The sequence below is a fragment of the Propithecus coquereli genome, unplaced genomic scaffold (genome assembly GCF_000956105.1).
Source record: "Propithecus coquereli isolate 6110/MARCELLA unplaced genomic scaffold, Pcoq_1.0 Scaffold210, whole genome shotgun sequence".
Lineage (NCBI taxonomy): Eukaryota > Metazoa > Chordata > Mammalia > Primates > Indriidae > Propithecus > Propithecus coquereli.
The window spans coordinates 5,544,427-5,567,518 of NW_012146079.1; the positions used below are offsets into that span (position 1 = coordinate 5,544,427).

General features: G+C 34.0%; 1 protein-coding gene across 1 annotated transcript in view; it reads left to right on the forward strand.

Moving 5' to 3' along the window:
* The window catches only part of CDC42BPA (CDC42 binding protein kinase alpha (DMPK-like)), a 245,435-nt gene that overhangs the window by 67,411 nt on the left and 154,932 nt on the right, over nt 1-23,092 (forward strand). The window contains exons 3-5 of the mRNA XM_012644402.1: nt 3,085-3,168; nt 10,038-10,133; nt 16,557-16,705. Of these exons, the coding sequence (XP_012499856.1) occupies nt 3,085-3,168; nt 10,038-10,133; nt 16,557-16,705 (329 nt within the window). The remainder of the gene's footprint in view (nt 1-3,084; nt 3,169-10,037; nt 10,134-16,556; nt 16,706-23,092) is intronic.

Here is a 23,092-nt window from a genome sequence, read left to right on the forward strand (position 1 = left end):
GTCTCTACTAAAAATAGAAAGAAATTAATCGGACAACAAAAAATATACAGAAAAAATTAGCCAGGCATGGTGGCGCATGCCTGTCGTCCCAGCTACTCGGGAGGCTGAGGCAGGAGGATCACTTGAGCCCAGGAGTTTGAGGTTGCTGGGGAGGTAGGCACGACACTCTAGCCTGGGCAAAAGAGTGAGACTCTGTCTCAAAAAAAAAAAAAAAAAAAAAACACACTATGGTGAACATGTGGCTTAGTTTTATTTTTATGTATTTGTATTTAATTGAGGGTATTTCTATCTATATTTCTATGTAAATGTATGTATCGTTGGTATAAAATTATAGAAAGTTAGAAATTAAAGAGATGCAAGTGTCTTTTTTTGTAGGTAAAGAAATTTAAAAACTTGAGAGTTATACTGTCTGCCACACAGAAGTAGTAGAGCAAATAGCAGTTAAGAGATGGGGCTGAAATGTACTTAGTGTAGTGCCTGGCACAGAATAATAGCTAACACTTATCAAATACTTACTAAGCACCAGACCCTGCTGTAAGCACTTTATACTTGTATTAATTATTTTATTCTTTACCACAATTATATAAGGTAAGCACTATTATTAACTCCATTATATTGATGAGAAAACTGAAGGATTGAAATGTTAAGTTTTTGCTAAGAATTATACAGCTAATGACAAACCAGGATTCATACTCAAATTAGTCTGGCTTCAGAGTCCATGTTATCACCATTCCACTAAGTAGCCACAATAAATGCTAGCTAAGTGTTTGAGTGTTCATTAAGTAATGGGCATCATCATTGTTCCTACTGCACAGTTATGTAATCCAGAGGTTGTTTTGGTTCCAATATATTTTTTGGATCTTGGAAAGGTGATTATATGCTCTATTTTATATAACAGCCCTATTGGGTTTTGGAGCAGCACCCCACAAAATGCATTTGTGTTTCTGCAGTGAGGCATGTTTGTTTTTAAACTGAGATTTAAAAAAAAGATTGTTAATAGCCTGATGTCACTACAGGCTGCCAAATGACTTATGAAAACCTTTTGTCTTTTAGAATTGCAGATAAGGAACCTATATAAAACTATATACGGCTTGTATAAAATTTTTAGCATAGTGCCTGATATTTAGAGCACACTCAATGTGTTGGTTGGTACTACCACTGCTATTACTAGGAGCTGTCATGAGATACTTATATACTCCTACATAGAGAAAATTGGTGAATCATACAGTGCTAGGAATACTTTTCTCACTTAGGGGGCACCTAAGTTTTGGAGTCTTTCAGCCATTTTTCCCTAAATCAGAATAAGGTAGGGCGTAGGTGATAGCCTTCTGTGTCTTTTCCTTGTTCTAAGTGTGGGCTTGTCTAGTTTAGTGTTCCTGTCCTGTCCATGTGCATTCCCAATTGTGCAAAGTTTGATTTCAGAGTCTACAGAGTAGCTCAGCTTGTGTTTTTTTCCTTTCAGAGATCTTAGTGAAACAATGTTTTGAGTTTTTCCTTGCTCTTTATTACAGCTCCCTTACTTAAAGTATGAGCCCATTGGAAGAACAGTTTAACTGACTAATCATTTCCCCAGCTATGACCAGATATAATTAAAGACTAAAGTGGTTGCATTTGAAATTGAGATAACTTCCTCTTATGTCTCACCGTTTAATTGATGAAAAACTGTAATCACAATTATAACTATTTAAGATGATTACAAAGAAATGTTCAGTATTATACACTTATTTTAATTATATGGTCATATTACTTTTATTGTAGTCTGATCCAGTTTTTTTTTGAGACAGGAACTCACTCTGTTCCCCAGGCTGGAATGCAGTGGCATGATCATAGCTCACTGCAGCTTCAAACTCCTGGGCTCAAGTGATCCTCCTGCCTCAGCCTCCCGAGTAGCTAGGACTACCGGTGCACACTACTGCACATGGCTAATTTTTAAAATTGTTTTTTGTAGAGACAGAGGCTTGCTATGTTGCCCAGGTTGGTCTTGAACTCCTGGCCTAAATCAATTCTCCCTCTTTGGCCTCCCAGAGTGCTGGGATTACAGGTGTGAGCCACTGTACCTGTTCACCAAATTCATTAAATTACATTAATATGCACATTTGCTACTAAGATTATTATTATTATTTTTTATTTTGGCACTTGAGTTTAAACCTGTTCTCTATTCTTGGAAATATCCCTTTGAACTGTTTGAAGATCTGTATATACTTTATCCTCTGCTTCTGCATATGAGGGTAGTATTTGTCCCCTCTTCCTTGTCCCCTCTCAGTTAAGTGGAAACGTTTTCACTGAAGCTTTGTCTTTCTCTTTTGTACGTGTTAGCCTCAGGCCTGTAGCAAATCCAGTGAGCTGGAAGGGACCTTACAGATTAGCTAGTCAAATTGAAGCAGAGAGATAGAAATAAAAATGTAATCAGTGTGTTAAAGGGGAGAATGAGGTCTTACTTATTTGTATTTGACAGTTTTGATTCATAAGTGAAATGTAAAATACAGAAATGTATGTTCCTTTTTTGTTGGAAGGGATGTGTAAAGTCTTAAAACTGTTAGGCTTAGTTGTTTTCTAGGTATGTGTGTATCTATATTTGGGGTGTGTGTGAATGGGGATTGTGGTTTATAGAGTGTAAGAGTATGTGGTGTGAAAAACAGGATCATTTTTAGTTTATTTCATATTGTTTGCTCCCCACAGAACGTATTTGTTTTGGCAGCTGGCATTCTCTGTAGCATCGTGTTGGAATTTGGCGTGCATTATTTAACAAGCTCTAGTTCATTCGCGTTGTATGTTTTGGTGAATTTCTTAGTTATAGTAGATGTTGAGTTTAAATTCCAGGGCAGAAAACTTGGAAAGGAGGATATAACATATAATTTACCAACTGATACAGTGTTTAGAAATACAGTTATTGGTTTGGCACATGTTCACTAATATAACTTTTTCGCCTGACAACATTATTTAATTTAGGATCTTAGAATTTCAACTGCATTGAAATAATTGATAATTGGTATTTATTTTTTTACAGAGAGGAAAAAGGAAAATGGATGACTGAAAAAAATATTTGTCATATTTTAAAAGTGGTATTTCCTTTATCTTTTCCAGGTTGCTGTAGTAAAACTAAAAAATGCAGATAAGGTATTTGCCATGAAAATATTGAATAAGTGGGAAATGCTGAAAAGAGCTGAGGTAAGAGTGTTATGTATTCGAATATTTAAATATTTTAGTAATATTTTTAGAGAACTGTAAAATTATGTAGAGCCAATAGATCTTTAAGTATCATTTAGTAATGTTTTGTGTATGGTGACTTTTTTAAGACATAAAAGACAAATTCAACAATTCACAGTTATAACTATGATAAAAGTTATTTGTGATACTAATTTAATATTGGCTGAAAATTAAATGGAAACCCTTGTAATGTGGGGCTTATAAAGCTGTGTTAAAAGGATATGTGTAAACCAATTTTTTTATAGAAAGAAATTTTGTAATGGTTGATTTTCAATATGACATAATTTGTGTTATTCTGTATTTATCTGGATTCTACTCCAAGCAAAAGTCAGCAGGAGTTTTGAATATGCCCTCTCAGAATTCTGTTTATTGCTGATTATGCAGTTGCTTCATATTTTGTTTTATATTATGGGAGTTGTAATAAAATCTAGTAGTGAATAATTGTTAGCGTTTTTAGGTTGGTGCTAGATTTGAGGGAAGGATTGGCTGGAGAGACATTAAAAATACCTAGCAGCTGATATGGTATGGTCAGAACTGACATCACAATAGATTTGTGGTGGAGTTCTGGAGGTCCCCTGCTGTGCTGTATCATAGTGATAGGCCACCCGGGAAGTAGAACCTCCTGGTGTAGAAGTATTTCAGTATTTTAATTGGTAAAAAGGTCATACTGATGAGTACGCTGAGTAAAGAGTTTGGTAAGATCTGTAGGAGGATAATGAGAAATTAGCGCTTAGAAATCTTTATCTGTCAGTACTTGTAGCAACCCAAAGAGGAACAAATATAAAGGGAAAAGCAAAAGGGATTCCATGGTGGTATAGGTGTGGTTGTAGAGAAAGTTATTCTTCATTCTTTCTTTCTTTTGGGAAATTTAAAAAATATAACCAAAGACAAAAAGGAAATTAATAATAACTTATGTTCCATCACCCAGAATTAATAACATTTTGGCCAAGTTTTTGCTTTCAGTTTTTTATTTTTATTTTATTTTTTTCTTGAGACAGAATCTCACTCTGTCACCCAGACTGGAATGCGGTGGCATGATCATAGCTCACTGCAGCCTGGTACTCCTGGCCTCAAGTGATTCTCCCACCTTGGCCTCCCAAAGTGCTGGGAATACAGGCATGAGCCACTGTACCTGGCCTAGTTTTTTTCCCCCATGCATCTCCTAAAAAACTCACTGGTGAAACACAAATCTATTTTTTGTAAAACAAATAATAGCACATTATAGATAAAGCTAAAGTACTCTTTGATCACCTCCCACCCAAGTCCAGCCCCTATCTTCCTCCCAGAGGTAATACTATGTTGTAATATCCTGTTTTAAAAAGTGTCTGAGGCTGGGCATGGTGGTTCATGCCTGTAATCCTAGCACTTTGGGAGGCCGGAGTGGGAAGATCACTTGAGACCAGGAGTTCGAGACCAGCCTGAGCAAGAGAAAGACCCGGTCTCTACAAAAAATAGAAAAATTAGCCAGATGTGGTGGTGTGCGCCTATAGTCCCAGCTACTGGTTGGATTTTCCAGGGAGTGAACACTGAGATTGAATTTAGTGTGCAGAATATTTATTAGGGAATTCTTTTGTGATTGACACCTATAGAAGGGAATGGAGAAATATAGGATTGGTCAGGGAGAAGTCAAGGTGTCCTAGCAGTCTCAGTTGATTGCACAGGGAGCTGTGGAGCAGAAATGGGCCTTTGGAGTTGTCCTACCTTGGGTTAAAATGGCTGGACCTTTGTGCACCTGCCTCCATCAGTCACTGGATGTGGGTTGCCTCCAAAGGACATGACCTTGGACTGGGAGGCTTTCTTCAGCTGAGGCAAACCCTGAAGGGGCTGATGGCATTCTCAGCAGCTGGAGCAACAAATCCTATCATTACAAAACAGTAAATAATTCTGTTCTAACTATTGAGCAGAAATAATAATTGTAGTCAGTTTAGTGTTTCAGAGTTAGAACTTTTAACAAATTGTGTAAAAGTTTCTACTTTTTTTAAAGAAGTTGAATATGTTGAGGAGGAATTGTGAAAAGGAAGAATAACTTGGGTTAGGTGCTTTTATTCCTCTCTGGAAGAAGTGGAAAAATTGAAGACAAAAGAAGGAATAATTTAAAATTAAATTGTATTTTGTTGAATCAAAAAGTGTTAATATGTTCTGTTTCTGGGATAAGATGGAATAGACGCACTTCTCTTTGTTCTCTCATGATGTACAGCTAAAGACTGTGGTCATTATATATAAAACAAACATAAGAATATGTAGAGAGAAGAAGGTAGACCAGCTAGGGACCACAGGACCCTAGGGTACAACACCCCTTTTGAAGGTCAGTATTAACGCTGATGCAAAAACCAGACAAGGATCATACAAAGAAAGTTAATTATCCCTTATGAATATAGATGTAAATATCCTTAACAAAATATTAGCAAATACAATTCAACAATATGTAAAAAGAATTATACAACATGACCAAGTTGGGTTTATTTTGAGATGTAAGACTGGCTCAATATTTGAAAGGTACTCTCCTTAGACTATTTTAGAAAACTTTCATGTTTTGGGTAGAAACTGTGCATTGAAACTCTTAAAGAGGAATTCATTTCAAAATGGCATGGCATTGTATTTCTGTGCTTGAATAATCAAATCTTTTCTTAAAAAATATAAAAACATTGAAAAATCCCCTTCTGACAATGACTTATCCAACTTTGGGAAACTGGGCCTAGCAATGATGCTTAATAAACTACAGATGAGCAGCAAAATTTCTTATTTTTTTATTTGTATATTGTTGATGCTTTAAAACAATTTTTCAGAGATTTACCCCCAACCTCTTTGCCATATTTATTTTTGTTTCAAGGCATATGGCAAATATGTATGGGATATGGATTACTTGAAGGTACCAGGATGCCTCTTCTCTTTCTAAGCCTAGTAATTGTTACATAATCTCACAGTTTACATAGATTTACATCTCTACAGATTTATCATTTACAAACTTTGCTAGTACCTCAACAATCCCTTAAATTAATTTCTCTCGATTTATTCTGTTCAACTCATACTGACTTCACTCATATAGATGTCCTTACTCATTTCATGGGATAATGCAGTAGAGTTTATAGAAATGCTCTATCTTGAAAGTTAAACCATTCTAAGGCTCAATTTTCTCATTTATAAAATGAAGATAATTGTCTCGTAAGTAAAGTAACAATGTATCTTAGTTAATCTGTGATAGTAGTGGTTTAGGCCTATTGTCTTATTATTTTTGCTGTTATTGTTGTTTTTGTTCTGTTATTTTTGTAAGTGATGTTGCTAGTATTAGTAGACGGAGTAGTAGTAGTAGTAGTAGTAGTAGTAATGGATTGATGTCATTAGATTTGAACTGCTTCTAGTTCCCGACTTGCCACCTACATTAAAAAAAAAAAAATGAAAAAATAAAGTTTCCTTTTCTCCCCCAAATACCTAGTCTTTTTTTTTTTAATTTTTTAAATTTAATACCCAGTCTTTCTATCTAAACTAAATCATTGGTAAGAGTTTCTTATTTATCCTTAACAGAAAATATTGCTGTAATGAAATCACTAAAAAGTTGATTTTTTACGTTGCTTTTTTACTAAATAATATCTATTGCGATTTTTCATTTACATATTTATATACTTATCTCATTCTTTTTAAATAGATTCATTATACTGAGTGGATATATTTTTTGTCAGGTTTATTTTTTAAAAAACATTGATGGGCATTCAGGTTGTTTCCTTATTTTTACTATGTTGAACCATGTTGTAAAAAGCTTTATTCATATATATTAGAGTACTTTTGTGAGTTTCTCTATAGTGTGAATTCTTAGTAAGATGAATTCAAACTATCAATACATTTAATTATTTCACCAAATCTAATTACATGTGTTTGTCAAAGAGAAGTTTCAAAAGAAGAGAGAAACTAGTACATCAGAACTAGTCATGCAATCCTGGCCTCTACCTACTAAATGCCAGTAGGACTCCCAACCAATTGTGATAAGCAGCTAAGGACAATGTGACATATTGGAGTGAAAAAAGTAGACTATGCTTTACATCTAGACTCAATGTCTGAGGCATTAATAGAAATAGTTTAATAGCTAAATATTTGTGGCTAAAATCATACAATGTTTGGGATTTGCTTAAAAAATACGTGTGGTATGCATGCATGTATGTACATGAGCTGAAGGGTGGTAGTAAGCGAGTATAGATGAAATAAGACTGACCAATAAAGTATTTGTTGAAGTTGAGTGATGGATACATTAAGGGGAGGGAGTTGTTATACTAATCTCTCTACTCTTGTGCATGTTTGAAATTTTATATCATAAGCAGTTTGTTTTTTTTATTTTTAAAAATTGATTCTGTTACTAAATAGTATAGCATGGATTGGAACCCAAAGTTTAATCTGTTGTGTTGACTAAAGTCATTGGAGCCTTATTTAGTTTGGAGTCATCAGTCAAATGAAATCATGGCTGTTTATCAAGGTCTAGCTGGAATGTCTATAAAATTTCAGGTAGCTGTGATAGTAAGATATAGCCGGGAGAGGTCTCATAGACTCTGAAAGCTTTCATAAGCTCTCTCAAATGTTAGCAGTAAACCATAACCTCAAGTGTGAGTTAAAGTGTAAAACAGGAGTCAGTATAGTATGTCAGGTGATTCTGTTTTTCCCCTAAAGTGAACCAAAGTATAATGTTGTAGATTTTAATAATCTGATTGAAGGTAAAACTGCCCATTCATTTGGTTTAAGCTCCATTTGTTTTGATGTTTAATGTGTTGCTATTACATAATGCATGGCTTTGGAAATTCTATTCGGTCAAATGAGATTTATGGATATACATACATGGAAAATGTTAGGGCTGGTTGTATAACAATGTTAGTTATTTTGTGGATCACGGCTATTGAATTTACCTTGTGCATAATTGGCTAGGCACAGTGGCTAACACCTGTAATCCTAACACTTTGGGAGGCTGAGGTGGGGGGATCACTTGAACCCAGCAGGTCAAGACCAGCTTGAGCAGCATAGTGAGACCTTGTCTCTACAAAAGAGTAATTTAAAAAATTAGCCGAGTGTGGTGATGCACACTTGTGTTTCAGTTAATCAGGAGGCAGAGGCAGGGGGATTTGCTTGAGCCTAGGAGTTTGAGGTCATGGTAAGCTATGATACTGCTGCACTCTAGCCCAGACAACAGAGTGAGACCCTGTCTCTCACACACACACACACACACGCACACACACACACACGCACACACACACACAAAACACCTGCTGTCATATAGCATACTGTGTGATGATATTTTTAGTATGTATGGAGTATGGTATAGCCATTAAGAAAAAATTAGGTAGATTTCTATGTACTGATATGGAAATTTTTACTTGAAAAAAACATAACTTACAGAACATTATGATCTCATCGTGTAAAGAAAAAAAAGATAGAGGTGGGACACCACATAAATATATAATATGTGTGTGTATGCTTATATATACATAGAAATTTTCTGAGAGGATACTAAACAAAAAGTTAATGGTGGTAGCCTGGACATAATAATTGAACAATGAAATTGAAGGGGCATGACTCAGGGATACTTACTTTCTACTTTACATTTCAGTTCTCTCTGAAGTTTCTGGCATAGTGGTGTTATTTTTCATTTTGTTTTGTCTTTAATTAAAAAATTAGGGATAATATAGAATTATAATGTATTATATATAATTACTTTTAATCATACATTTCTAAGATTCTCCAGGATATACTTTTATAATAGTGGAAATGTATTCTCTGAATAAATTAAAACTTCAAAAAATCAATTTGAAAAAAACAATCCATTAGAGAAAATGAACAAAGGAAATGAGCAATACAAAGTTCACATGTTCAATAAGTGTATATAAAGCTATTCATCTGGAACTGTAATTAGAAATATGTTAATTAAAAGAACAAATAGATATTATTTCACACCTATCATATAGGCAACCACTTATAAGTCTAATAATGCCATGTGCAGTTGAGGATGTGGAGAAAGCAGAGTTTTCATACACTGGGCTGTGTGTGGGGATAGTTAGTACAGAACTTAGGAAAGAAAATTAGTTATCTCCGGTAAAGTTGAAATTTCCTTATATCTAGCATTTCTACTTCTGAGTGTTTACAGTAGAGAAACTCTTGTATATTTATACAAATATATTTATTGCAATATTGTAATAACAAAATTGGAAATAACCTATACTTTCACGATTGGGGGCTTGCCTAAATAAATTCTGGTACATTCAAACAATGGAACAAATGCCATAGCAGATAAATGGAAAACAGTCATTGTTGAGTAAAAAGTAATCAAGTTGCAAAAAGATAGATACTATACCATTCATGTAAGTTTTCAAAACACAAAATAGTTCTATTGTTTTTGGACATACACATGTGTGGTCAAAGCATATGATTGGTAGAGTACACACTGCAGATTATTTATTACATCAGGGGCAAAAGGGAAAGGACCAGGAAGGCTACAATTTGTATCTCATTTCCTTAAAGATAAAAAGATCAAAATTAAATATGGCAAAATATTGACATTTATATTATCTGGATGGTAGGTTGATTCATGATTGTTGCCTAAATTATTCTGTGCATTTTTCTGATTGTTTTGAACTATTAATATAATGGTATTTTAAAATATAAAATATTTTTTAAAATGTACTATTTCAGTAGCCCAGTTTGTGAGGGTACTTTGAAACTTGTGGAAAAGTCATATAATATTGGATGTATTCGTTTTCTAGAACAGAATTAATATAGTAAAAATATCGAGCAATTGCATAATATTTACTAGTTTTACATAATAAGGTGTTCTCTAAAATTTGTTTTTTCCTTTTCAGACAGCATGTTTTCGTGAAGAAAGGGATGTATTAGTGAATGGAGACAATAAATGGATTACAACTTTGCACTATGCTTTCCAGGATGACAATAACTTAGTAAGAATCATTTTATGTGTTTCTGTATCCTTATTAATTTTTTGTTGGAAGAATTAGCATTATTTTTGTTTAAGCATTGTTTAAAGGTAGATTTAATATATTAATAGAAAATCACTGCATTTCAGAGTATAAGTTGTTCACTTGATACACAATTCCCACCCCCCCCAGTTAATTTGATACCTTTCCATTGGAATTTTTTTTATGCTTTTTAATAAGGAAGTCAAAACTAAACCAAACAAATTTAATTCCTATTAGTTAAATTCTGTAGGAGGTGCTCAACATTTGTTCTTTTCATGATTTTCCCAATACTATTAGTAGTATTCTATTGCTTTTTAGAATTTCACGTATTTTTCAAAGTGCTGTGTTAAGTAGAGCCACACTGGAAACCTGGCCTACATCTCATTACATATTGGCATCATGAATCACTTAACAGAAGCTGGGAAGGAACTTGGAGGAAAGTGAAAATATAGATGCATGAAGAGATAAACAAACGTATAGGAAAATAAAAGTTAACAACTCCTTGGCTTGCTATTCAGGGCTCTTCATTTTTTTTATTTCCAGGTTTATTTTTTAGCATACATGTGTTGAGATCCTGCTTTGTGCCAGACACTACATTAAAAACTGGGATATAAAAATTAATAAATAAAAATTCATTCATTTGATAAATACTGGATGTGCACTGCGTGATAGGCACTGTTTTTTAGATTCCAGAGATGTAGTAGTGAGTAAGACAAACAAAGGATCTCTCTTTTTCTTACGTTCTCATGAGGGGAGCCAGGCAATAAATCTAAAATCAAGTAAATAATATTTTCATGTTATTTCAGATGAGAAAAATATTACTTTAATTCAGAGGTATGAAGTCAATGAAGACTCCTGTAAGACAGACAAACATGAATTAGCTAAACTGAAGGGAGAAGATGCAGAGAGGGCTTGGTGAGCAGAAGCAGAGATTTGAAGCAGCTTGTTACATTCATATTGGTGGAGCACAGGATAAGAGGTTTAGGGAGCAAGGATGAGAGAGTCACATCATATAGCTAATACCCTCTTATATGTTCTGCTGAGCAAATTAGACTTTAACAACCATTTTTTTCAGGTTTTTTTCTTTTTAATTTTGGTTATGGTACTTGAATGTGTTTTTAAATAACATTGTATCTGAGAGCCTAGACAGTAAAGCATATAGGGTATGGAACTTCCCTGATTGATCTCCTGCCTTCCTCCTTCTACCTTCTTACATGGTTACTCAAGGGTTCCTCACAGAGCAAATTTGAAAACTGCTGTTTTAGAACCATAGAAGAGTTTGTGGCTAGAAAGGACAAGGGTTGTTTGAGGAAAGGCTAGTGTGATTAGAGTATAGTAACCAAGGAGAGAGAGAAATAAAATGAGGCTTTTAGAGTGCAGATCATGCTAAGGAGTTGGACTTGATTCTTATTTTAAGGAAGGTTTTATGGAGAGTGAATTAATCAGTTTTACATTTTGCATAGAATATGCTGGTAGCAGTGTGGCTTGTGGATTTCAGGGGCAAAACTAGAGGCAAGGAGACTGGTAGACTTTGACAATATTCACATGACAGAGGATGAGGGCTAGAATAAAGGCAATAATATCCAAGCAGGAATGAAGAGGAGGGGATGGTTTCAGGTACTATTTAGGAGGTGAAATAATTAGAACTTTGTGTGTTTGAGTGGATGTCAGTGGAAGAGAGAGGAGTCACAATGAGTCCCTTTTTTCCTGTGTCTGACTTGCGGGATTCAGTTAGTGGTAGTTGTTGATGAATTGAGCTGGGGAATATAAGGAGGGAGAGAAAATTTAGAGTAGAAGGGGAAGATGATTAATTTGGTAAATATTGGGTTTGAATTGTCATGTGGCTGGATATATAAGTCTGGTACTTCTGGCGTACAAACAGCATTATGTATCTTGGAGTACTTATTTTATAGATCAGGTTTTGGCAAATTATGGCCGGCAGCTCAAATCTGGCCTACTACTTGGTTTTTACAGCTTACAAACTGAGAACGGTTTTTGCATTTTTATATAGTTGAAAAAAATAATAATATTTTGTGATGTATGACATATAAAATTCAAATTTCAGTCTCTATAAAGTTTTATTAGAACATAGTTATACTTATTGATTGATATATTGTCTATGGCTGCTTTTATGGTACAGTGACAGAACTGACTAGCTGTGACAGAGGCTGGAACTATGCCAGAGGGTAACATTATGTATTACTCGCATCACTTTGTGATTAGTACACTACAAATTGCAGTGACACAATTATAACTTGATAGTGTTTTGACATTGCTATACTGTGACATTTTATTATTATTTTTATTAATAGTGCATGCCCATCATGTCAAAATAAGGAAAGAAGAGAAAAATTGTCTTCACATATCATGGTTTTAAGGCATAGTAGAGTGTGGATTATTATGTTAAAGAATTAAATGGCAGAGCATTGTGTTTTTCATGCAACCATAGTACAAATGAATTAATAGAATATGCTATATGTCTACATTGCCAGACTAAGCACTCACTACCACATTCCCAACTCACAGGAAAGCAGCAGTCAGAAAAATCAGAAAATTTAAAAAAGAATGTCTATCACAGCAGACTTTCTTCAGAAGAAAAAAATGAAAATGAGTCTGTATCTGTAGTTAAGTTTCTGAGTAGCTCATTTGTTAGCCAAGCAAGGAAAGCCAATTACCAGTGTTGAGTTAATTAAATCATGTTTGAGTGCAGTGGCCAAAGAAGTGTACCCAAGAAAAATAAACTTGTCTGAGAAAATGTATTAGCCTTTTGGTGAGAACAGTTGCTCAACAAGTTGAGGACATTGGTTGATTATAAAACCAGAGAAATGTATAGAAATTTGTTTTTTTCTTACTATGTAAGTACCTACATAGTATCTTTGATTTTGCCTCTTGGCCTACCAAGCCTAAGGTGTTTACTGTCTGGCCCTTTACAGAAAAAGTTTGCCAACTCCTGCTGTAGATAACAAGGAGTAAGCGGGAATAACTGAGTAATGCTTATAAAAGGTGAAAACAAATGTGCCTAGAGAAGACAGAGATAGAGGAATCCCAGAAGAATACTAATGGAAATGGTCAGAGTAAAGACAGTCAGGATAGTGCACCATGAAAACAAAAGAGAGTTGGTGGAGGAACTGGTCAATAGTGTTAAATAGCGTATTTGGTTAAAAAAAAAAAAAAAGATTGGAAATACTGTTCTCACCCACAAATCCTACATTTCAGTCTCAGTGGAATACCCTTCATTCTTAAATATACTCTATACGCATCTACTGTTGCTTTTATTTTTAGTGCCCATGATACATTTAATACCAGTCCCATTTCTCTTCCACTGCTCCTGTGTTCAATTTCTACATCTTAAAATAGTTATTTGCAAAATTTCCTCTTGGAATTAATCTTCCTCATCTCATTCTAGCTTTGCATTTTTTTGCTAAGCTGTTGTTTTTTGTGCTGCTGTTACATGACTAACACATATACATATATATCTCCGAATTTTTGGCATACTTAAAAAAAATTTAAATAAATGGCATGAACCCTACTATCTTTAGCTAAAATAAAATTATAACTTTTTAATAGTTTGGGGGTTTATCTGATTTCAGGCCACATCTAGGTATATTCAAACAATGTCATTACATTACTTGTTTTTATATTGCTTAAATGCTTATAGAATATAAAAAGGGAGGTTTTCAAACTGGAGGTTCTGCCCCATTAGTGAGTTATAAAATCAATTTGATGGCTTATAAGCATAATCTTTAAAGATTAAATAGAGTACAGAATGACCGAGTTCATGGCAAGTAGTAAGAGTAAATATTGTTTTATGATACTTCTTTCTTTTATAATTTACTGAATCATCATATAAACCATACGTATTATATTATTGTGAGTTTTTGTGAGAATTTTTTAAAAGCCATACCATGGAGCTTTGCACGTGTTAGTTGTTTGGGCATTAAACTAAACAGAATGCTGTTTGAATTGGATTTACTCACGAGAAATTTTAGGGATAAATGTATCATGTATATTTAATCTGCATAGGTTTGTTAGCAAAATTTGGAAGAGTAAATTAAAACATATGCCAAGTATTTTGCTTATCAAACTTATAGCAGCTTATCATGATAATTTTCATATATATTCAAATGAGGACTAAAATCCACTGTGACAACATATTCTATTGTAGATAGATGTAACACTGTAGATTTATGCATTGCTTAAAAATCCACATTTTGTTATAAACGTTGGAGTAAATATAGAAATTTGTAGATACAGAAAGTATCCAAATGCCAAATTTTATATAACATAATTTTGCCAAAACTTTGATGAGAAAAAAGCCTGAACTGTGATGTACCTTTCTATCTCATCTAAGTTATTTAGTTTTATTTGCACTCTTTGCATTTGACGTTAAGATTAACATTTCTTTTTCAGAGACATTTCTCAGAAATAGCCTGCGTATACCAGTCACTAATTATATTATAATGAAAGTTTCACAATAAGTGGAGGAGGACCGAAACACTCTAGTAGTAAAGTCTCCTGTAATCTGCCAGTTTTTCTTTAGTTTAGGGGAACTTTCATCATATGTTAATCTCAAGGAGTCAGAAATCTTAGTTATCATTGAAGATTTTCTTTTGAACATTTATAAAATAATACCATCAAAAAATGTTGGCAAACCTAGCTTTAGATACTAAAAAAGGAAATTTTATTATACATAGTTATTTTCCAAAGTAACTTTTAACTTTGGTAGCTTTTAAATAGCCAAAGAAGCCACATGATTTACAGTGCTATACAATTTAAGAATGCTGTGGTAAATAATTTGATTTTCATTTCTAACCTACCTACTACTACAGCTAATTTATGAGCAAATGTACAGAGTTATAGCAAGTGTGCATTTTATATGTTTCACGAAAAGGTACATAATTTAGTGAATGATACTAAGATGGGATTAGAACATTTTTTCCTTACACTTTGGGAGGCTGAGGTGGGATGTCAGGAGTTTGAGACCAGCCTGAGCAAGAGCAAGACGCCATCTCTACACAAAATAGAAAAATTATCCGGGCATGGTGGTGCGTGCCTATAGTCCCAGCTGTTTGGGAGGCTGAGGTAGGAAGATTGCTTGAGCCCAGGAGTTTGAGGTTGTGGTGAGCTATGATGATGCCACTACACTCCAGCCTGGGCGACAGAGCGAGATCCTATCTCAATAATAAAAAAGAAAAACTCATTAAATACAAAGCTGCTTAATTATATGAACATTGATACATAAAATTCCCTGAAGGCAGGAACCATGTCTTATTCATTCTTGTATCCCTGTTGTGTAAGTGTAATGTCAGCACATAGTAGGTTACTTTTATAAATATCTGTGGAATTAGTTAATGAACTTATTTGTTTCTGTATGCTGTTTTCCATTCCCAAGAAAATTGTTCACATAATAAAACATTATGGAAAGCTGTCTACTTTGCCCTTATACCTATAGCAGTAATGTAGTCAAGAGAGGCCAGGGGCTGGGTTAGGAGAGAATTGTGATATTGGATAGAGGTAGAAGTAGATGAATTCCACAGAGATTTGCTAGGAAATAGACTCAGCAAGATTTGGATGATTGAATTGAATTTTGTGGTAAATCAAAGAGAAAGCATAAAAGAATGACTTCCAGATCTTGGTGACATTCACGGGGATATGTTATAAAGGAAAAGGAGTTTTGTTCCTGTGTGAGGTTATTATTTGTGTGCTTCTACTGATATATATTGTCTCCCTAACACCAGAACCTCATTGAGAGTATAGTTCATTTTCACCTTACTGTTTTTCTCTTGAGAATTTTGTTTTACTGCTCCTTTCCTGCACTTGCTGTGAATTCTGTCTTAGTAATGGCTTATTTACTTCTGAGGACATGGTAGGGAAAGGATATGAGTAAGCAAAGCCAGAACCCAGTTTAGCAGGCAAGGAAAACTGGAATAGTTCCTTTATTCATCATTTTAGTTCTGTCTGACGGAAGTTTGTTTAAGAGTTTCAATAAGACACATTGAAAGGTTGGAAGGGAAGGGATCCATGGGGTTTTGGGTTTATTAAGAGGAAATGCATAGTGGTATATGGCTGAAGGTGGAAGATAGACCATGTTGGTAAAGCTGTGGACCATTGTTGTAGGTGAAGAAGATGATGATGATGATGATATTTGTACTTTGCAAAATACAACAAAAAATGATAATCCTGTGTTCTTTTCCCCAATTTTTAAAAATTTTATTTTGCTGCTGTATGAAATTTAGATGTCTTATAATGATTTCTGATAATCATCATACACAGCTTCTTGTTAATTAACTGCCTAAGTAATTAACCACAGAAATATTTGACCCAGTCCTCTTTGACCTTAGGACACATTATATTAATTTTTCACTCTTATCATTTATTGAGTACATTTTATTTTTTCTTTCACAGTACCTAGTTATGGATTATTATGTTGGTGGGGATTTGCTTACTCTCCTCAGCAAATTTGAAGATAGATTGCCTGAAGATATGGCTCGATTTTACTTGGCTGAGATGGTGATAGCAATTGACTCAGTTCATCAACTACATTATGTACACAGGTGAGTAAGACAGTAGTCCTTCCTTGCGGCAGACTGTGAGTTACTATGTGATATCTAGGAACAGAAGTCTGTTTTTTCTAAATTTATTAATTATGGTCTTAGATACATTTCTCATCAACCAAAATTATTTTGAGATGATTTTGGTTGTTTTGCTTTGTTGCTATTGTCATTATTTGTCAGTATTACAGAACTGATGTGCTTATACCTATATGTACATGTATATCTAAAAGTTCCCACTTTCAGTCAGTGTTTCTACAGAACATTTCTAAAAAAACACTCTTATTTAAGTTTACAAATGATTTCTATCTCACAAGGAGTATGTATTGGCCAATTTCCTTATAATTGAGTCTTATATATTGATATTAGCTGGAATTCTAAGCCATAAATCCTAGGTTTATTTGCTAAGTAAGACCCATACTGTGTATTTTATGTTTCTCAAGAAAATACTTTCAAGGATTGTATAAATGTAAGAAGAGACATTTTTATAGGAAGGTGATAATTTGATGTTCATGGAATAATTTCTTTCATTGTAAACTATAATTTACGTTTAATAAAAAATTTAAAAACACGTCGGATGGTTTAAAAGGCAACCTCACATTTTAAAAGGAGAGAAAGTAGGAAGCCATCACAAAATTATTGGTGATTTAATCATTCAAATGAGAAAAATCTTTGTTTCGTGCCAAATGAACAAAAGAGAAAGATGCTGAGGAGAAGGAGGTAACACTGCTGTGTTTCTAACACTGCTGTGTTAGAAAGAACCAAACCATTTTCTAAGACAATAATTTGCAAATTTTAGCATGCATCAGAGCCATATGGAGGGCATATTAAAACAGATTGTTGGGTCAACTTCAGAATTTCTGATTCAGTAGATTGAATGGGGATGGGAAATTGGCATCTTTAGCAAGTTCCCAGGTGATGGTGGGTAGTGGTGGTGGTGCTGCTGGTCTAGTCACCACACTTTGAGAACCGCTGCTCTAAGACAGCAGTGACTGTTTTAAATTCTGGATGATGAGAGTGATCACTGAGAAGAACGTGAAGTGTGGGAAGGAGAGGATGTTTCTCTTTCAGTGTTGGTTTTTTTTAAGATGTGAGTGTGTTGTGCTGATTCATTTAATTAGTAATGAAGTTCTAGGACATTATTAAAGGAAGAGTATTATGATTAAAAAGTTCATATTTTATCAAATCTCAATTTGGCTCTTGCCTATTCATGTACTTTTCTCCGTTGGTTTCTGATAGTCACAAATTTTATTAGAAATAAAGACATGGAAATGTTTTTAAAATTGTAAAGCACAATGTAATTTTTAAGATGGTATTGTGGTCTCAAGAATGAATTATAGAATGAGAAACCAAAGTGCTTTTTTGTTGCGATTCTCTATATGTGCTTGTCTGTCTCTCTAATTTGGCGTACAGCAGTTTGCCCCATGACCTTACTTCACTTATGTATGTAAGAAGAACTGCTGTTGATTTTTCAGTTTTTTTTTTTTTTTCCAGTTTTTACTTGTTAAGATAGGACATATGGTGACTTCTGAGCTCCGTATGTGCTAGACTGAAAACTGGAAGATTCCCCATAATCTTTTTAAGTTTAGATTTTAAAACAATGTGTTTTATCATTGTGATTATGGTAACTTAGAACTTTTTGTAGAAAAAAAGTGCTTTTATAAAGATGAAAAGATTTCCAAAGGTGTATATTAAAATGTTAATTGACTATCTGCAGAAATGCAGACCGTTTCCTTGTCACTTTATTGTGGAAACCCAAGGATGTTATGGTATTATAAAGGTAAACACTCTAAGGGGGTATTACTATAATATTATTTTCTACTGAAAATTATCCTAGTAGCCTCCTCCCTTTTGAAGGAGGCAAGGAAAGGATGCAGTGGAATTGAGGAGAGAAGAAATATGGTGTTAATACAGCAGCTAAAAAGTAATCTATTTGTTTTAAAACTTTAAAATACACGCTTTGTAACTCACGGGTTAGAGGAAAGATTACAATAGAAACTTAAAAATTTTGGAATGCAAAGTGGGGCACCAAAAGAGCAGAAGAACGGGATCCATTTGTACTCACCATCAAATTGGTACTAACTAATCAACGCTAGGTTGATCACATGGCAGAAATACTCTCTAGGGATTAGGGGGATGGGGGGCAAATCTACGACTAAAGGACACGAGGAGCACTAAAGGGGAGGGAAGGGCATGCCTTTAACCCACATTTGGGTGAGGCAAAGACATAAAGTGTAACTATAATGTTTGTACCCTCACAAAACCCTGGAATAATAAATAAATAAATAAAAAATTTTGGAATGAAGAGAAAATAAAAGTACTACGTATCAGAACTTGTGGGATACAGCTACAGCAATTGTTGCTATAAAAGAAAATATCTAACCTTAAATGAAAATACTAAAAAAAGGAAAGATTTTAAAAAACTGAGTTAAGCCTCTATCTTGGGAAGCTGGAATAAAGTAACAAAGTAAAGCTGAATTACAGAGAAAGAAAAGGATGAAAAGAAGATAAAATTGATGAAATAAAGTACAGAAATGAGGAGAGGATCAGTAAAGCAGAAATTATTATTTTGAAATAATCACTAAAATCCACAAGTATTTAGCAAAAGGTTGATGATAGCAAAGAATATGGAATCTGGAGCCAGACTGCCTGGGCTTGAATCCTCCAATTACCGTGTGTCCATAAGCATTAACTCTGTTTAGCTTAGCCTTCCTGATCTATAAATAGGGAAAAGTAATTGTACCTACCTTAGAGCGATAGTATTGTGAATGTTAAATAAGTAATACACTTTAAGAACTTAGAACACTACATGAAAAACAGAATACTAAATAAAGATTAGGTGTTATTTTTATAAAGAACAAAAGAGAAAAGATACAGAAAAATGATATCAGGAATAGAATTACAAATATATATTTTAAAAATAATAACAATACTATGAACAACCGTATTCCAATAAATATGAAAATGTGGATGGAATGTATATTTTATTAGAAAAAATATAAATCACTATAATTTACTCTAGAAGGAATAGAAATTAACTGAGTAAAATAAGAACATTTAAAGAAACAGAATCTGTAATGAAAAGTTGTCCTCTACAAGACTGTAATATGTTTTTTAGATCTTACCTTTTTCCCCCATGTATTTTTAAAATTGAAGTAAATATATAAAATGCACAAGTGCTAAATGTGCAGTGGTGAGTTTTGATATTGTATAAGCCTGTGTAACCACCATCCCAAACAAGAATTTTCATCCCCCAAGAAAGACCTTGTGCCCCTTTTTGGTTAACATCTTCAGTTCTCTGATTTCTTCTATTTCTCTGATTGTTCTGGTTTCTAACACCATAGCTTAGTTTCCCTACTCTAAAACTTATAAGTGGAGTCGTGCAGTATGTATTCTTTTGCGTCTGGCATCTTTTGATCAACATAATGTTTTTGAGATTCATCCAGTTATATGTATATATCTCAATAGATCTCTCCTCATTGCTGAGTGGTGTTCCATTGTATACATTTATGAAAGTTTATCTACTCACCCAGTTGTCATTTGAATTTTTTCCAGTTTTCAGCTATTATGAATATAGCTGCTATAAACATTCTAGTACTCCATATGGTTTTATAGATGAGTTCTGTTTTACTTTCAAGGAAGCAATAATTGTATCCAATATACATTGCTTCAGAAAATTAGAAAATTAGAAAAGCCATTTATCTTACTTTATAAGGTTAGTAAAACCTTGACAACAAAACTTGACAAGGATAGTGCAAGAAAAGAATGATATGTCGAATACCAGTGACTATACAAAAAAGAAAAAGTCCTAAATTTAAAACAATAAAATTCAACAGTGTATGTATTATATCAATACTAAGATAATTTTTTCCAGCGTAATATTTCCAAAATCAGGATCCATTTAAAAATAAATACCTTCTAAAATTATAGTTATCGATGTGTTCTCTGTTTTAGTGGCACATGATATAATGGTGCATCTTTATAATCAATGGAGTTTTAGAGTCAATGATACATGGCAGATTAGGAAAAAGTATGACTATGTAGGTTTCAACCCAGAATTCAAGGGAATTTCAACATCGGATTAGTAGTATAATATACTGTATTAATAGATTAATGGAGAAAAATCATTTAAAATTTTTTATACTAAAAATGACAATAAAATGGAATACCCATTCCTGACACTTTCAGCAATTTGAGAGCAGAAGGTAATACTCTTAACCTACTATTGAGTTTCTTCTAAAAGTCTAAACCAAATATTAATGTTAATGGTTTGACATTAGAGGCATTTCCATTAAAACTGAGAGTACAATGAGAATGCTTCTTCTAAGACAATCGTATTTATAATAGCAACAAAACTGTAAGGTACCTAAGACTATAGATAATAAAAGATGTGTAAGCTTTCTGTGGAAAATAATTTAATATTTCTGAAGAACATAAAAGAAGACTTATACATAAGTTATAGTTTATACACAGATAGGAAGAATCATATTATCAAAATGTCAGTTCTCTTCAGATTAATATATAAAATCATTGTGATTCCCATCAAAATCTCAATATGTTTTATGGAACATATTAAGCTAATCCCACCATTGTTCTAGAATAACCATGGCTATTTAAGACTATGCTCTACTGATGTGAAGCTCATTGTCTTAAAATTAAGACAATGTGGGCCGGAGGCGGTGGCTGACGCCTGTAATCCTAGCACTCTGGGAGGCCGAGGCGGGTGGATCGTTTGAGCTCAGGAGTTCGAAACCAGCCTGAGCAAGAGCGAGACCCTGTCTCTACTAAAAATAGAAAGAAATTAATCGGACAACTAAAAATATATAGAAAAAATTAGGGGCATGGTGGCGCATGCCTGTAGTCCCAGCTACTCAGGAGGCTGAGGCAGAAGGATCGCTTGAGCCCAGGGGTTTGAGGTTGCTGGGGATGATGCCACGACACTCTAGCCTGGGCAAAAGAGTGAGACTCTGTCTAAAAAAAAAAAAAAAATTAAGACAATGTGGTATTGGTGCAGGTGTAGGCATGTAGATAGGGTGGTCATACGTCATGGTTTGCTGGAAAGAGTCCAGTTTATTCCTGTTGTCCTGGTGGATTATTGATAGGCTCCCTTTCACACTAAATATTATCTGGTGAAATAGTATAGAGAATCCGAAACAAATGCACTAGATTTATGACCTTGGTGGCAATAGAAATCAGCAGTGAAAGGATGTCATTCAGTAAATGATGCTGGGATAAAAAGAAATATAATCACCCTTTATCCCACACTACATACAAAAATTAATTTCATGTAGATTAAAGACTTGAAAAGTAAAACTTTAAAATTTACAGAAGAGAAAATTAAGACGTTATCCTTATGATGTCTGGGAAGAGAAGAAAGGGAGATTTCTTAAGATAGTAATCACAAATGATAAATTATAAGACTACATTAGTAGTAAATACTTTTTTACAAATAAAAAAGACACTACAAACAAAGTTAATAAGCCCACATGCAAGGAGAAGAGATTTGTAACACATGTAAGGAACTAAGTTTGAGTGAACAGAATTCCCAAAGATTAAGCAAAAAACAGTAACACACATACACACACATTATTTTTTAAATGGCAAGGGATATTAATAGGCATTTTACAGAAGAGGAATCTAAGATGAGCATTGATAATGTAAAAAACATCCTCAAAACCATACTGGTAATCATGCTAGTAATGTTGAAGATGGGCATGTCTTTCATCTCAGCAATTCCATTTCTAAATCTATAGCCTAGAGAGACATTCACATATGAGTACAAGGAGACAGTTATAAAAATATTCATCTCAGCATTTTGCGTATTAGCAAAATAAAAATAAGAAACAATCTGAATTCCATAATCAGAAGAATTGATATATAAATTTTGATATGTATATGAAAATATCCCATATGGCAGTTAAAATCAGTGAACTAGAGCAATATATAGCAAAATGGATAAGTTTTAGAAACATAATATTTAAATAAAATCAAGTTGTAAAAGGCTACACAAGTTTGGTATAACTTCTAAAGTTTAAGGACTTTCATGGCCAGGTGTGGTGGTTCACACCTGTAATCTTAGCACTTTGGGAGGCCGAGGTGGTATGATTGCTTGAGGACAGGAGTTTGAGACTAGCCTGGGTAACAGAGTGAGACCCTGTCTCTACAAAATCTTTAAAAAACTAGCTGGATGTGGTGTTGCATGCCTATAATCCCAACTACTCGGGAGGTTGAGGCAGGAGGATTGCTTGAGCCCAGGAGGTTGAGGCTACAGTGAGATATGATCAGGCTACTGCACTCCAGTCTAGACAACAGAGCAAGTCCCAGTCTCCAAAAAAAGAGACATTCATAAAAATACTTTACATAGTTTTATGGTATTTTGTATGTATGTAT